Here is a 16127-nt window from a genome sequence, read left to right on the forward strand (position 1 = left end):
AAATACTACAGATACAGTCTTTGCTGTTCATGGGCAGTTACCCCATTCAGCCAAGCAGTAAGCCCTTAGAGCTCTCTATTAGCATGTATTAAATAGATGTTTACTAAGAATTCGAAGTGTTCCAGTCTGAGGCGCACAGAAAGGAAGGAGGACTTTCCCCTGCAGCTGCAGCTGTTGTTAATCTGGAATCTCCTTGGGAAGTTTTTGGAGTCAAAGTTGTCTGCCCAACCATAACAGCCTTCCTTGAACATGAAAAAGAAAGCTGTTTTCAGAGGTGCCAGGAGCCAGACCAGGATCTGTCCAGGCTGAACACGCTGGGACAAAATGCTTTCATGTAACACACAAAGTAAGATTGCACTAGAAGAGAGAAAAAGCTGCAAAATGAGGCATGCAGAAGCCAGTCATTAATGAGAGTGAAGGTACTGCCCCCTTGTGATGCTGCATTGATACCTTCTTTAACTTTAGGGTTGTGTAGCTTTGTTTTTTTTTTCCACGGGACCCCTGCCTGCTTCAGTGCACCAGCTGAGCCTTCTCTCTGGGTCAGTCAGAGCTGCAGGCTCTGCCTCAGCTTTCTCAGGCAGTTGTGAAAGAGGAGGGAGTCCGTCAACCTGGTTGTTTGCTGCGTGGAGAGCAGACCTTGCTCTTGCAACACGATCCCAGCCTGATGCTGAGCAAACTGTGCTAAGCAGAAGTGACCACCAGGCTCATACAGTTTCTTTTCTGGAGGCACTCTTAGTTTTTCAGAGAAGCTGAGCGCTCACAGCCATGGCTGCTGATGGTTATTTTGAAAATGTAATGTGCACTGTTATGTTAATTAACCCAGGAGATTGGGCCTCCCTATCTGAAACTGGGCACCTGCAATGAGTGGCACTTCTTATGCTTAGTGCTTTTTTGATTCGTCTGCCTGTGCAAACAGGAGCCCTTCCCTTTCACCTTAGAGGGAGGCTGATAGCATTAATGTTTTGTGAAGTATTTAGATTCTACAGAGATGAGCACAGCAAGGAATCCAGGGAGGTATCAGCAATTTTGTATTCACAGCAAGTTTAAATACGGTGGAAGGAACACCCATGGGCAATAACCTGGGCAAGAAGAAGAATACCAGTATTTATCATTCAGGAGTACTGTGTGTCTTGTGCCCTGAATGAGGTAGGAGTCCTGATGGGGCAAGGGGAGAAGAGGTGCATGGTCAAATAATTAAAGACTGATGAGTGAGAGCAAGAGAGTACAGGCAGGTTTAGTTTGGGCATGTTTGTTTTTGCAGTCTCAGTGCCCTCTCAACCTGCTTTGTTTCAGAGGTGCTACTTGTGTTAAGAAAGTATTTCCAGGACCTGGTTGGTCTTTTCATTGGCTCAAAGATTACATCCCGTGTTTCAAACAGCTTTTTGGCCTTGGACCCTCTGTGTGAGCACTATGGGATGCTTAAGATGAAGTCAAATGAAAGGAGATGCATTTTGGGCTGTGTTTTTACAGAGTCAAACATTAAAAGGGCTCCGGTCCTTGACGTGGGCACTACTTCAGTTAGGATAATAAATAATAAGAGTTGAGCACAATCCAGATAGGGCTTGGCTAGGCGGGTGCTTTGTCACTGTCAGCTGGCAGTGTAATTCTGTATCCTGACTACTGGCTGAGTACTTGAAAAGAAGATGTTTCTCCTGCTGGCAGCTAATAGTGGATCTCCTTTAGCACGCAAGGTAGAGCTTCTGCTTTGTGCTTTTGAAAACACCTGGTTTAGGCATCAGCTGGGAAGGATTGTGCAGAAAGGAGGCCTATGAAACAGCATCAAATGAAGATAATCCTTCATTTCGCAGTTACTCATTTGGTTACCTGCTTCAGTCCTGCACCCCTGCTATTCATCTTTTGTCAGGATGTGCTTACATGTTATATCTGCTACCTGTGACAATTATTAGACTTTGCACTTCACTTCTTTTTTAAGAGGCAGTGTGGCCTAGAGTGAGTATAGAGGGGGTAATGATTTCCCATGATATTAAGGGTAACAGTTCAAAACCTTTACAAAAGATTAGCTGATCTTTAATAAACACAGAAGGTGGGGACTTCTTGTTCTATGTGATCAGAAATTCAGAACTCCTGTATTTTTCTAGTCCCTTGGCAGCCCTATGATATTAAATGTACAAAGTTCTCAGAAAATGAGCTGAGCTCCTTGTCAGCTTACAAAGTGTTTAAACCCAGTGCAGTTCTGCCTAGGACAAGATATTTTCTTTCTATATGTGCAGATGTACCTGAGAATATGCCTTGGCTATCTCATAACGTCCTAAAAATCAGTTTGTTATGACTATGGCAGCCCTTTGTGATCTCCTCTGAGGTCTGAAAGAAACTGAAAAAGCACAGCAGCGCTTTATTTTTTTTTTTCCCTCCCAGATTCTCCCCCTGCATCCCTGATGTCATGAGAACAGGAAGGAGAGATTACGCAGCGTGGTTAATTACAGCCAGATCGTGGTTGTATTGGCTCCTATCACTTTGATCTGAAGCTGAACATCAGGGGAATGGTATTGAGGATGCATTTGCCAAGAGTGCTAGAAAGAGATAGCCAGGTTTGTAGGGGGAGCTTAGGCATCAGTGGATTAGCATCACCAGGGAAGAGTGATCTTTCCTGCACGCAGGTATTGGATTCTTAATGATTTCCTCCTGTCATATAAGCACCTCATGCAGACCTTTTGGGGTAGCCAGTGCCCTCCACTGAACTGCTTTATAGCTACAGACAAGTGACAATCTATTAAATAGCAAACACAAAGAGAAGAGTGAAGTGAAACATAAAAACAGCTAAGATACACAGTTGAAAGTAAGAAGTATTTTGTGTGACAAAGTGAAAATAACTTCAGCAGAGAGCCCAACAGTCTGATTAAGCACTGTATAGATAAAAAAAAAGTATCCTTTTATCAAGTTTAAGTTATCCAATTTTTGAATTTAACAGAGCATCTCGTAGTTATAAGACAGGGAGCCTTCATGTTCTCAGCCTTCCTTCTTTATTCAATATTTTATGCATTCTTATTATATCTCCTTGTATTCATCTCCTTTCTGAGGCAAGTGGTTTTCGGTCTGCTCTTTAAAGACTTCTTGTATTGTTATTTCTTCCAGTCCTCTCTCAAGGACTACCTCTACTATTTGCAATAATATTCCAGAACAGGACTAGCAATTCAAATGCACCATGATTTTGTGCATTCTCTATTTCTTTCTATTTGTCCTAACATGTTTTTGCCATAGTTTCATGTCGAGCAAATTTTCATTCTTACACTGAATTCTGCACTGGTCCTCACAAATTGACTCAGTGCCTCAGTGGCTTGGAGGCAGTGTCTGACTAGTTCAGACACTTACCTGCTTACCTCTGCTCATAGAATCATAGAATGGCTTAGACCACCCTCTAGGTCAGGCTGCTTAGGGCCCCATCCAGCATAGTCTTGACAATTGCCAGACAATTGCAATGAAAAACTGAAGACACCATCTGAGAATTCATATCTAACTTATATTTACAAAAATACCAAAATACTGCTTAATTCTGTGATTTCTATTTTAGGCTGTAAGGTTTAAGCTTTTGACTATTACACTGAATCTGTGTCAAAGAACAGAAATGCTGCTTGACGAACTGAATCATGTAATCTGCATGTTTAGAGTAGAACAGGTAGAACAAAATATATTTGGCAGTGTTTTGCCTGAAGCTCTGCTTGATAGGATGTACCAGATACAAAGTATGCCATTTCCTTTGGAATTAAAAGTGCTTTGTATTTTATTATCTGTCTTACTGGGATCTAAGTGAGATGCAACTCTGACTTTAAGTGGAGACTTTCTTGCATGAAAAGGTCTCAGTAATAGCACGTATGTTGTAAGTGAAGGTGTAATTGCAGTTCAGATAGATTCAAATTCAGACCAGGTGTAACCCCACTGAAACTGGTTCTGTTGTAATTAGGTACATGTCACATATGGGCAGCACAGGGCTTTGTTCTCTGTGGTCTTGTACCTATGTACAGTTAATCTGAAATAAATAAATAAATAAATAAATAAAGAATGTAATGTTTGACCATTCCATAATAGCTTCATTTTATATCCTTTTTCTGGACTTCTTGAATGGCAGGGAAGCGCTACAAAGCGAATAAGAATGAAATTCTTCAGTGTAATGGAATGTTGCGTCTAATTCTCGCTCAACTGAATTGGAATTCTGCAGCTGGCCTCCTATAGAAAGTGCATACAGATTGCAGGATATATCTATAAATCTGATGTTCTGGGAGCCTAATCTGGAGATCACCTGCGTATTGCATTGGAATGTTGTAGATACTTTTCACCCCACACACACATAACACAGAACAGCAAGATCTCTGCCTTCAGAACGCATCTGAAAAGTCAAACAAAATAAAGGACAGTTGAATATACAGGTGCATGCTGCATGCACATTTACATATCCAGACACATGTGCAAGTGTGATCATGTGTATGTGTGGAGGCAGGTATAACCACAGATCTTGTAGTTAAAAATCAGTTTGAGGCAACTTGTTCCAGATTGATTTGATGCTACCAGAGCTTAAAGTCTTTAGACAAAGCATTGAATCCAGTGCAGTATTAATTCTGGGAAAGTCCTGGAGCTAAGAAACATGCTGGGGTTTAACACAGAGCTCGCTTCATTTGCAGACCCTAAAAAAATGTTAACTAGCACTTTCCAAGTAATTAATGATATTGTCTTTAGAAACTAACATGAAGCTTAGCCATGAATTTGATTGTGACAGAGGTTTTCCAGAAATGTCCTGAGCTTGCACAGAGGGAACACAGATGGGTTACACAAGATACTACTATTACAAGGTCCGGTTGGGTTACTGAAGATTTCTGAACGGGAGTAGCACAGTGAGAAGGACAAAGCTGTCAATGCTGTCTGAGCATATAAGGCTAATCCTTGTAGTTCTGTTGCTCTCTGAAACCATTCCATTTTACTCCAGCATACGGCAATGTATTCATGAAGAAAAATTTCACCTAGCCTAGCAGATAAAACAGAATAGATAATACGGTAAGCTGAAGGGATAGTGCAACCACAGACTGTTAATTTAAATTGGTAGTGGAAAAGTGAAAGAAGAGGCAGTGATGCATGTGAGTTAAATGCAATTTTGAGATGATGGCTATTATCTGATGAAAGCTGAAAACATAGTATAACTTCATTAGATGCGTCTCTACAAATCCAGTTAGATGACTTGTCTCGAAGTTAGTGATTTTTAGTAAAATGTGTCAGTATTACAAATGCAGAGGGATATTCATGAAACCTGGTTTTGAAAAATGTGCATTTCAAGACTCAGAGCTGCCTTTAGAATCATGCTGTATGTCTGGTTTCATAGTGACGGCGTGAAATTGTTTTCCCCTGTACTTAAGTGACAGGCCATTAAAACAACTGATCAGTTGTTTGTGTTATCTATGACTGCTGCCAGTTAGAAAGCTGACGGAAAAGAAGACAATTTAAAACAAAAAATCTTCTTAGTACTAGCAAATGTTACTTTTGTTGTAGGCAAAAGGCTGCGAACAGAAGTGCATTTTTAAATTCTCCCTTCCTGTAATACCATTTGGTTTTCATTTTACGTCTAATGTATTTCAAGCAGTAAGAATTTCACAAGTCTTTCCTGGGCTACAAGGTTCCTGAGTGCATTGTCACTTCAGTGACCTGAGCAATTTGTCAATATTCAGCTTTGCAGGCTGCTTCCGTCAGAAGGAGAAGTGGATGACAGATTTGGAAACTTATTTTTACTTGCTCCAGTTTGTTTACAAAGAACTTACATGAGTTCCTGTTTCCACAAACTCAAACAACAGGAGACAGTTTTATTACATGATATTCCTGGCTTCTTCTCATCCAATTCCATGAAGGACTCATTGGCTTTCTTTCTTCTGTATCTGGTTTGGAGTCAGAGTATGAGACTGTCATGCTGACCATCTACAGCTTTCCACATCTGACTATTGAATGTTCCTGGCTGCATATTAATGGATATACATAGTTTTATAAACACATCAGTTTTAGTGTTTGAAATCAGCTCATACACTGCCACTTAGCATCCTTGGTTCAACTCCTGGCCGCCTTTTACTTACATCCCCCAATGTAAACAGTGGCTCTTACATCTCAGTTTACTGTGGGATGAGTGAAACTATTTCTTACATTAATCCTTTGAAAAAAGAACAACTGAACATGTGAAAACTTTCACTGTTAACTTAATTATGACTTGGATAACGACGTAGTTCAGCAACAGATGCTGTGCCTGCAGACCCTGGACTCAGGGCAATTCTACAGGACATTCTGATTTTGGTTTTACTTCAGCAGTATGTAAGAGTTGCTTTTCTGAAGAGTAGGTGGATACGTTGTTGGAAGGGCATTTGTGAGGCCCTGTGAACATTCCTAAGCAATAAAGACTTTACAAATCTGTATCAGAAACTAAAGATGAATTCCTGGCCTGAAAAGGTTGAAAACTCCATTCAATTCCATGAGTCCAGGCATTCATGCTACATTTATTGCTGAATTTCTGAACCCTGGTTTCTCAATTTTACTTGCCCGAGGACTTCATGCAACTCATAAGGGAGAGTATGATGAAATAGTGACATCTGTACCTACTTAAGCATGAGCTAACAGAAGCTGTGGCACTACCTGATGAAGCCCAGCTAATACCTGATGATCAGCTTCAGTGTGAAGCCAGTCCACTTACAAATTGCCTGTCTGTTCATGAGCTATGATCCATTTAGGAAGGACTTGTGTCTTTCTGTCTGCCTAGTGTCAGCGGATGACAAAAACAAATGTTAGAAACTGCAGTGTATGCTGAGAGCTCCAAGGTTTTTGCACATGTTGGAAAGGTCCCATGTGCCCCCTTGCAGCGCGAGGTGCTCCTTACCTCAGCGTGTGTGTTGTACTCCTGTGCATCAGGTCTTGCAGAACTGTGTGTTTCACGTTTCAAGGAAGATATCTTCACAGTTTTTGTGAGGATGAGAAAACATTTGCGATAGAAGGAAATTTTTGTGATATAATGAAACTGTACTCCACTTTCACAAGGTCGGAATCTCCTCTGTGCTTTCGTGCCAGCCTGTCTGCTTAGGCACGCATATGTATTGTATAAGAAATAAGGACTTTTTCTGACTTTGAACACACAGCTGTTTTGTGGTAAATTGCGCAGCTGAAATGGACAGAAATGGACAACCTTGTTAGTAGGACAGCCACAAAGCTCGGTTTTGATTATAATGTCTGTTTCTCTTCTTCTTGAAGTCAGCTCCTTAAAATTTGATGCGTTCGTGTAATTGCAGTGCAGTTCACTGAACTGCTTTTACCTCTGGTAAAAGAGAGTTTGAGTTTGCAGTGGAGGAGGGGAGAAAGAGACAGACTGACAGACATATGTAGATGCCCACATGGAAAAATAAATGACTGCTAGCCTATTCTGTCATATATAAATATATATTTTTTTGTTATTATATAAATATGAGATATTAAATGTTACTGAAAGTAAAGTAAGGACTCTTGGCTAGGGATATTCTGCACATGTCCTGTGTGCAAGAGAAACAAAGTTATGGAACAAAGTATGTTAAAAACTTCCTGAAGGAGGGCAGATGTCCCCATCCCTGCAGCAGAGCACTCTGTGCTAGCTGTGTTACAAGCTTTGATTTCAGCCCGCAGTTATCAGCTTCATTGCTGAGCAGCCTGAATGGTTTCTGGAAGGAAGAAAAGCCTTGATACCTTCTGTTCCTTAGGATCTTTCTGATCTTTTCAGATCAGAAAAATCGGCCATGCTGTCCTGTGTCAGCATTTTGCCTGAGGTTGACGTTAAATCCAGACAGGTCATCCTGCCTCATTTTCATAAGGCTTTCCAGAAACTCTTGGAATTACTTGAAGGCAGCTGTCTGAGCTATTTAAGAAGCAGCCCGGTGCTTGAACTGTTGTCACCATTTCTGAGTACTGCTCGTGGCTGGCTGCTACTCTATTCTTCTGCTCCTTTTCAGCCTCCTTTTTTGTTTCAATCTGAGGGGTTTTAGGTTTGGAGAGAATGGAGTGCAGGTTGCAAGGCTCCATGGGGAAATCCCAGTACCTCAATCAACCCTGTGGCGCTGAGTACTGGACACAAAAAAATAATACTGAAGAAATAAGAATTCCTCTTTTCCTCGGCACATCTGTGCACCTCTGTCCCATTGCATCTGCTGCTGGTGTCACTGCTTTCCAGTAAGAACCATGAGCTAACATCTGGGCAAGAGTCAGCAGGGCATACCTACTTCTGAAGGCTCCATGTGGTGTTAAAGCAAATGTAAAGAAAGAGGACATCTCTATGAGGTGAAGTCTATCCTTTTGACAGAAACTGTATATATTTATATACAGGGACACAACAAATGTGCTTACTTAAGCACTTGCACTGTATTGGTGTAAGGTGTATTACTGCAAGCCAATGAAACTGGCTTCTGTGTTTGTTAAAGCAGCACTGTTTTTGTCCTTCAGTTAGGAAAGTAATTTGTCATTGGAGGCATCAGCGCGTTTTGTGTTGCTCTGTGCGGAGTAGAGGATGCAAGGCAGGGATGACACTAGAAACAACCCATTGGCACAGGTGACATCTCTGACCTCTGGAGGGATGGAGTAGAGAATACTGCCGAACTCCAGTATGTGTTTTTCAGCTGCATTAAGTGCAACTTGTAAGTATACATTGTGGTGCTCCTGCAGTCTTCTACTCACAGCCGGAGATTTCTTTTCACCATCCAACTTTCCATGTCACTGACACTTTGCCAGCCCTGCTACTGAGCTAAAAATATATTCTGTTCATGGCAGTTTCCTCCTGCCCCTCCTGATCTGTTTGGGAAGGATCTCTTGTACTCTGCATAGGTTCAGAAATCAATGTTAGATTCAGAAGCTCATGCGTCTGTAGTCACAGCACAGTGATAGGTAGGAGCTACAACTCTGAGCTGAGGGCTGAAGTCAGTCACGTCTTGTAGATCAGTTCTGAGTTTGTCTTTTTAACGTGTAGGATCTGAAGAATGTCACCAAAATCTTAAACCGAGAATTGCAAAGTTAGGTATTGCTGGACATTCTTAGGCATCTGGAAAGGAAATAATAATAAAAGAAAGAAGACCGAGTTTCCAAGGGTGCTGCGTACTTGAAGCTCCCAAAGAAGACAATCCACTTATCTTTTTCTTTCAAACTGATGCAGCTAAGGCTTGAAAATGTCCTGGGTACTAACTGCTCGCAGGGAAACAAAATACTTCATGTTGCATTTGTTGAAGTGTTCAAAGTACACGAGATTAACTTACAATAATACATAGGATAGTCGCAGGGATGTAGTAAGGAGGCATTGTTTCAGCCTCATGTATGACATTGTAATTGTATGGTTTTTAATGAACAGGCTGGAGTAGTTACACTTAGTAATGTTTGTTCACTAAAAAGGAAAGGGGGTGTTAAATCATTGTGTTCTTTGATGAATGGCTTGTACACTGAAGAATAAATTGAACAAACTGGCATAGAGCTCAGTGAACATGAAATCAGCTATTAGAAGAAAGCTTGTGAACAAATTCTGAGCCTGATATGCATCTTTTGATTAATGTCCTATCAATCATCCATAGTGGCTACCTTAGCTAAGTCGTGCTGTAATCATTCATGGTTGCTTACAGAAACACTAGCAGGGACTATAGAGCTGCAATAACTGAATATTATTACTGATTTCTCCCTAACTCTTGCTGTGAACAATTACTGTTTTCACTCCGTTTCTGCCTCCTTTTATTAAAAAGAATACAATGCAAAATGAAAAGAGAGTTCCTCAAAGACCAGTAAAATTCTCTCGGGGTATTCTTAATAATATTCTGTCCTAAATGGGCAAACTATTGTAATACAGAGTTCCCATCAGGAATAACAGTAATGTAATCACTCTGAATCTGGCTCTTCATAGATTCTAGTCAAACAGACAAAATGTGTAGTCAGATTAATGAACACAGAATTTCTTCAGAATTATTACTTAGAATGGTTGAAATGATTTTAGCTCTTTTTGTATCACGGCATTTTCAATTAATGCACTTAAGTGTAACAGCAATTAAGACCCCGGACTGTAAATTTGGATTAAATCCACCCTTTTGCCGTTAGAAGAAGCCTTGATTCTGAAAAGGTATTATCCTACATCCCTTTCTTTCAAGGTCTAATCTTCTGAACTGACCTTTTTAGAAGAAAATAATCCGTGCATACACTTCTTCTTCCTCAGTTTTTTTGTTACAGTATGATGTTATTGGCAGATGTTTACAGGACAATCCCATATTTCTGTGTTTGAAGATTCAGCCCCATGCTGTTTATGCTTCAAGTATGACACAAAGAATGTTTTGGCACTACCCACGGAGTAGGTCCTTAGATGGCAGTGTAATTTCCTCCAAAGTCACTGTAGTCTGGGAAGTATGGTGAAGTAATGAAGTGATGACAGGTATTAACATGCATAATGGGCTTTAATAGACATTTAATGTTGTTAAACTGGAAGAAGAAGTGCTTTCCCATTGGAATATTTCTACATTGAAAGTCATTGATCACCAGTTTCAGAGGGGAAAGGTTAATCCATCAGTTTCTGTAACCAAACGGCACTGATGGAAATTCTTTAGGTGACATTTTGGATGAACTGAGCTTTCCATCTTTGCAAACAAATGAGTGATATGACAAGCATGGTGTTCAGAACACATTTAACCAATTGATTTTCTCTCCTCTTGTAATAAGATCTAGAGACATATGAAAGAGTGTAACATAAGCCAAGATTAAAGGAACTGCTTCATACAGACGAACGTAGGGGAACTGCATTATCAATAAAAGTACTATAAAGCATGGAGGCACCCATTCTTTTTCTTTATATAAAGTTTGTTATTGCAATAAATAGCTGTTATTGAACTGCTTGCCTTTTATTTCAGTTTTTCTGAATTTTATTTCTGTCAACTTTCTGTGGTTTTGTGGTAAATGTTAGGAAAAATTGTTGTGTTTTGTTAAGGTATCGCTTTTGCACTCACTAGTAAATCCAGACCAACTCTGGGTTTAAAAGCAGGATTTATCATCCTTTGGGCATGATTTTAAGGGTTTAATCTGTACAGTGCCATACTGTAATGACCCTCATCATTTTCCTCCCTCTTCCCTCCTTTTTCTCCCAAATTCAGCCCTGCTCTGAGTTTCACATACCCTCCTACACCGGTATCCCTCCAGCAAATGCATCAGCAAATTATAAGTCGTCAGCAAACCCTGGGTTCTGCCTTTGGACACAGCCCTCCTCTCATCCATCCTGCTCCAACTTTTCCTACCCAGAGACCTATCCCTGGCATCCCCAGTGTCCTGAACCCTGTCCAGGTCAGCTCTGGACCTTCTGAGTCCACACAGGTGAGAGACAATGAAAGAAACCTTTGCACCCAGCTAATTTAAAAATGAAAAAATGAAATAAATCACTTTGTCTTGTTAGCAGTTAATCACCACTGTCACCAAGACCCTTTGATAACAGTTTTCTTGCAGCTATAGCGTTTGCTGTCCCATTATTATAAATCATGGGCTTAGATGCAGCGTTCCTCATTGGTAGCACGCTTTTTAATCCTCATAAATATTTCAGTGTGCTGCAGCAGCTCCTTATTCCAACCTGCCTTTGCTGGATTGGACAGCATGAAACAGGTGGGGAGCAAAGAACAGGAAAAACATGTAGAAGCACTTAACATTTTAAAGCTTAGCATCTTCACATCCAAATCAAGTTGTCGAGCATACCTCGAGACACAGAGTTGTATTTTGCTGTCCTGAACAGGTGTGAGCTGCTCTAAGACTGTGCAGAGGGTTGAAGTTTTTTTTTCTCTGATTCATGCCAAATTGAAAGTGATGAGTTAGAATTAATCATTTCAGTAGCAAGGTTGTATTCTCAAAAGCTGGAGATGTGCAGCAGGGGATCAAGACAATAATGTGCACAGTTCCTGTTTTACCTTTTATTAACTCGTGTTTGTTTGTTTCTAGATGACCTGGGATAGGTTATTCATCAGTCTGGAAGTTGTTTATCTTCTGGCTAGCTTTTACAAATGTAGATGCAGTATATACTGCTGTGGGCAGCATACTCTTTTTTGTGGGGTCTGTGCAGTTCAGGTATCTCTAAAAGATCTCTGGATTCCTACAGGATCCATTTGCAGGTGTAGATAACAGTGTTCTATCCAGCAAGAAGAAAAAAAATATTCTGGCCTGTTTATGTCAGTGGTAGTTTTGCTGCTGACTTCGGAGAATCCAGGACGTCATCTAGGATTTTTCAGTTGAGAATCTCACATTAGTGTTCAGCTTTCCTCCCTATCCACTATTATAATGGGAAATGCACTAAAAAAGCTGAGATCTTGCATACAGGCATGAAGTGGGAAAACTGTTTTCCTCCAAGCGTAAAAAAGAGATCTTTTTTCTCCTGTTTATTCACACTGGTGCTTAGCAATTTGGGTTTTCAAAGTTGCCTTTCTGAAGTCATCGCTATGTGGAAATTCAGGGTCTCCCTGCTCCTCCCTGGCCTGACAAAAACAGCATTGGTTTGTAAAAAGGAATAGTGTCAGATGCCTTCCAGTTCCCTTCCTTCTGCATTACAGGGTTGAACGATGCAGCTCTTCCACAAGTTAATGCAGTGTAATTGAAGCACAATCTGATGGCATAGCAAGTATAATTAACGGCGTAGCTTCTCCATATACAGTTGTATATACAGCTGCTGCACATTTCAGTTGGTAGCTGCGTATTTATCACAGTCTAATTTTGTCTTTTTTGGGGGAAAAAAACTGCCTGCAGCAGAACAAACCCACAAGTGAGTCTGCAGTGAGCAGCACTGGGGATCCAATGCACAACAAGCGCTCCAAGATAAAGCCCGACGAGGACCTCCCCAGCCCAGGTGCAGGAAGCGTGCAGGTACAGCCTTCTGATCTCAGTTATAAGCCTTTTTTCTCACTGCTAGAGGGAAAACACATCTTTGCCATGTTTTGGCCCTCCTGCCTCTTACAGGCCTTCATCTCATGCACACACATGAGCTCGTGGTAAGAAGGGACTGAATACAGAACTTGAGCGATGAGGGTTTGCTTTGTTAAAGGATGAGGACAGAATGGAAGCAGCGTGAAGGAGAAACCTCTCATTTGGTTCAGTGAGTGCTCAGCCCTCTGTTCTCTGTGGAAAAGGGAGCCAAAGATATTCAGGTCTTTACTGAGGACGAGTTTGCCATTCAGCAAGAATATCTACACCTTGCTGACTTCTGACAGATCTTAGCACTGTACAACGTTGAGGCCTTAGTACTGGCCTCCAGTCCCTTCTGCCAAGCTTTCCTTACTGGCTGATGCCACTGCTTTTAGGAGATTGATTCCTGATTTACAGTGATGAAAGGCAGGTCAGAATCAGAGACTCAGTCTTGTGAGCGAATCCGTGAAAAGAGAACAAGGTTCATCTAAATCCCTCAGCAGGCTGGAAATGGAGAAATAGCATGAGGACATAGTCTGAACCAAATGTTTGTGCCAACATCTGAGCCAGTACCAGCTGGGAAGGAGTCTAAAGGTGGCAAATCAAAAACCGAGATGAAAAGCCATCTTCCCCTAGTCACCCCTTCCATGCACGTATTACGGGCAAGAATGGGCTGACGTGTAGCCTGAGAATTACCAGTCTGCTTTTGGAAAGACTATTTATGTGAAAAACTGTCACTGGATTAGCAACATAAACACAGTTTGGATGACTGGTGATTTATGTCCAACCTTATTACTAAAAACAAATCCCAGTTAATTCAGCTATGCTCAATAATGTCTTTTTCACTCATAATGCCACTGAATTATTAGTGCAAATGTGCAAATGAAGAGCTGCTTTAGTATGGGGGGAGGGAAGCTGAGCATTTATGATCTGATTTTAACTGGCATGTAAATGGAGTTTTTTTAGAAATTCTCTGCATTGGGTACTTCTGAGGAAGAAATATATATTTTGCACGTATACTTGACACATGCTTTTGGCTTACCAGGCCTGTTTTGAGCTTTTGTGTTCTGTAGAGCGGATTGAACTGAGGTTATAATAATCCGTTTCCCTCACTCTGTCTTTCTTTAATGATGAAGTAATTCACTTCTTTTCCTCTGTTTCAGAATTTCCTCTCTCTTCACCTCTGTTTTTTTCATCTCTCCAGGAACAGCCAGAAGGTATGACCCTGGTAAAGGAGGAAGGGGACAAAGATGAAAGCAAACAGGAGCCTGAAGTGGTCTACGAGACGAACTGCCATTGGGAAGGCTGTTCCCGGGAGTTTGACACACAGGAACAGCTAGTGCATGTAAGTTAATGGTATTCAGGAACTGGGTTTAAAACTGCGTGACCTTTTTCACGAGGGTCAGGTTCTCTGACCCTGTGCTGAGTCAAGTTTCTTAGCTAACAGCGCTGCAAACTGGAATGGGGTTTATGAGTTTCTGAGAATAAAGAAAACTGAGCCACAGTGCTTGACCTGTTCAGTCAGCTAAAGCTTAGTGTAAAATTCAATAAAGTCTTCAATAGAGATTGTAATGGCTCTGATCCTGTAAGCCAGCAAACACTATTTTGAGTTAGAGACTTTGATAGTTATTGAGTAATAGTAAGCTGGACATGAATTATTATTAACCTTTAGCCAAGTTTGATTTTTTTCCCCAAAAGGGATTGTAACAGTAAAAATGGGTGAGGGGAGTCCTTCCCCCTTCCCTAGGGGTTTGAAGGGCCTTTTTTTTTTGGTATCAATTTACTGTTGTTTGGAAGCTGGAATGGGTTATTTAGATAAATACATGGTGGCAGAGTTACTCAGTCCTTCTAGCAAAAGCAAACTGTTAGTACTATTTATGCTATGCTATATATTAGCTATATCTTTTTTCTTCCTCTCCATTTTCCAAAGTGAATGGTTTTTAGTATTTTTTAGTATTGTAACCTAAAAAATGAGCCGTGAAACAGAATGGAACCCACCAAGTACAATACCCCATGTTTCCAGTCACTTAGCTAGCAGGGCATCACATCAATTTCATAAAACTTACCTAAATATGCTGAAAAAAAACTAAGAAATTGCCAGTACATATTGGAGAGGGCTATTTTCAGCAAATTACATGTGTGTTGGAGTCATATTTATTGTAGAAAAATGTTGAGTACTCTTCTGAATATTGTGCAAAATCTGTTGCACAATATGGCCAATACTGCTGAAATAGATTGTTGAAAAATGTTCTTTTCTCCTGAAGTTAAATAAATAAGTAAACAAATAAAATCAAGCACCATGGATTTCTAAACACTATGCAAAATGTTAAGCTGATGGTGCAGAGGTGACTTCAGTAAATCAGTGCCAGCCTTCGACTTGCTGGAGTGTGACAGACTGGTGGTGCTGGAAATTAATCATCAAGAATTGTTTTATATTATTGGTAAGTAATAATAGCAGTAGTGACAGTAACAATAGCAGTAAATGAAAGAAAGTCACAAACTGAAATAATGGCAAGAATGTGACTTTTTAAATTAATTTTTAGACACTTTTTGCCCAAAACATATTCTAACATTTTAATAGGCCAAAATGAAATGTGAGAAGAGAGTCTTTCAATGTCGTAATATCTTTTTGGGAAGAGATTCCATATGAAAGGTTGAATGTGTTTGAAAGATCAAGTGTCGGTCTTGCAATTGGTTCCATGCAGTCAGACTGATTGACATCATCTGGGGCTCTGCACAGGCAGCCCTTATATCTGCTCATAATTGTGAGTCTAAAGCTTTATGGTGACTGGAAAACCTTTCTCAATATTCAAAAATGATCCGAGTGATGATGATAAATAATTTACACCAAAATATATGGAATAAAAGAGAAATTCAGAATAAAAGTGCCTTTGTTAATAAAAAAAAAAAAAGGAGGAGGGTTTTTTGAAGTTGCATATGTGAAATCTAATTGAATTCCACTGTGCCTGTTATTTAACAGCTAATGTTTTATACAGTTTCAGGTGAGTTAAACTGACAGTGAGATTGTTCTTTTTTTGTTGTTATTTCTGATGCAAATCTAACTGTCTTACAAAGGTCAACAGCAAGACTTCTCTGAAAAAAGTGTATTTCTTACATTTTTGAGTGATGGCAACATCTGAAATGGGTTTCTCTAGCTGTAAAAACGGGTAGATAAAAAATGTTTCTGTGATACAAGGAGTTCTTTTTGACAGCGCTCAAGATTTGGATGTGTTATGATG

The 16127-nt window shown here is 40.3% G+C and overlaps 1 protein-coding gene across 5 annotated transcripts in view; it reads left to right on the top strand.

Annotated features, from left to right (window-relative positions):
- The window catches only part of GLI3 (GLI family zinc finger 3), a 203873-nt gene that overhangs the window by 149610 nt on the left and 38136 nt on the right, over positions 1-16127 (top strand). For 4 of the 5 annotated variants that reach the window (XM_042834226.1, XM_042834228.1, XM_042834229.1 and 1 more), the window contains 3 exons: positions 11106-11322; positions 12733-12849; positions 14093-14233. In XM_042834226.1, coding sequence (XP_042690160.1) covers positions 11106-11322; positions 12733-12849; positions 14093-14233 — 475 coding nt within the window. The remainder of the gene's footprint in view (positions 1-11105; positions 11323-12732; positions 12850-14092; positions 14234-16127) is intronic. The other variant, XM_042834227.1, reaches the window with a different exon arrangement.

The sequence above is a fragment of the Centrocercus urophasianus genome, unplaced genomic scaffold (assembly GCF_019232065.1).
Source record: "Centrocercus urophasianus isolate 14NV4802_14NV808 unplaced genomic scaffold, USGS_Curo_1.0 seq_44, whole genome shotgun sequence".
NCBI lineage: Eukaryota > Metazoa > Chordata > Aves > Galliformes > Phasianidae > Centrocercus > Centrocercus urophasianus.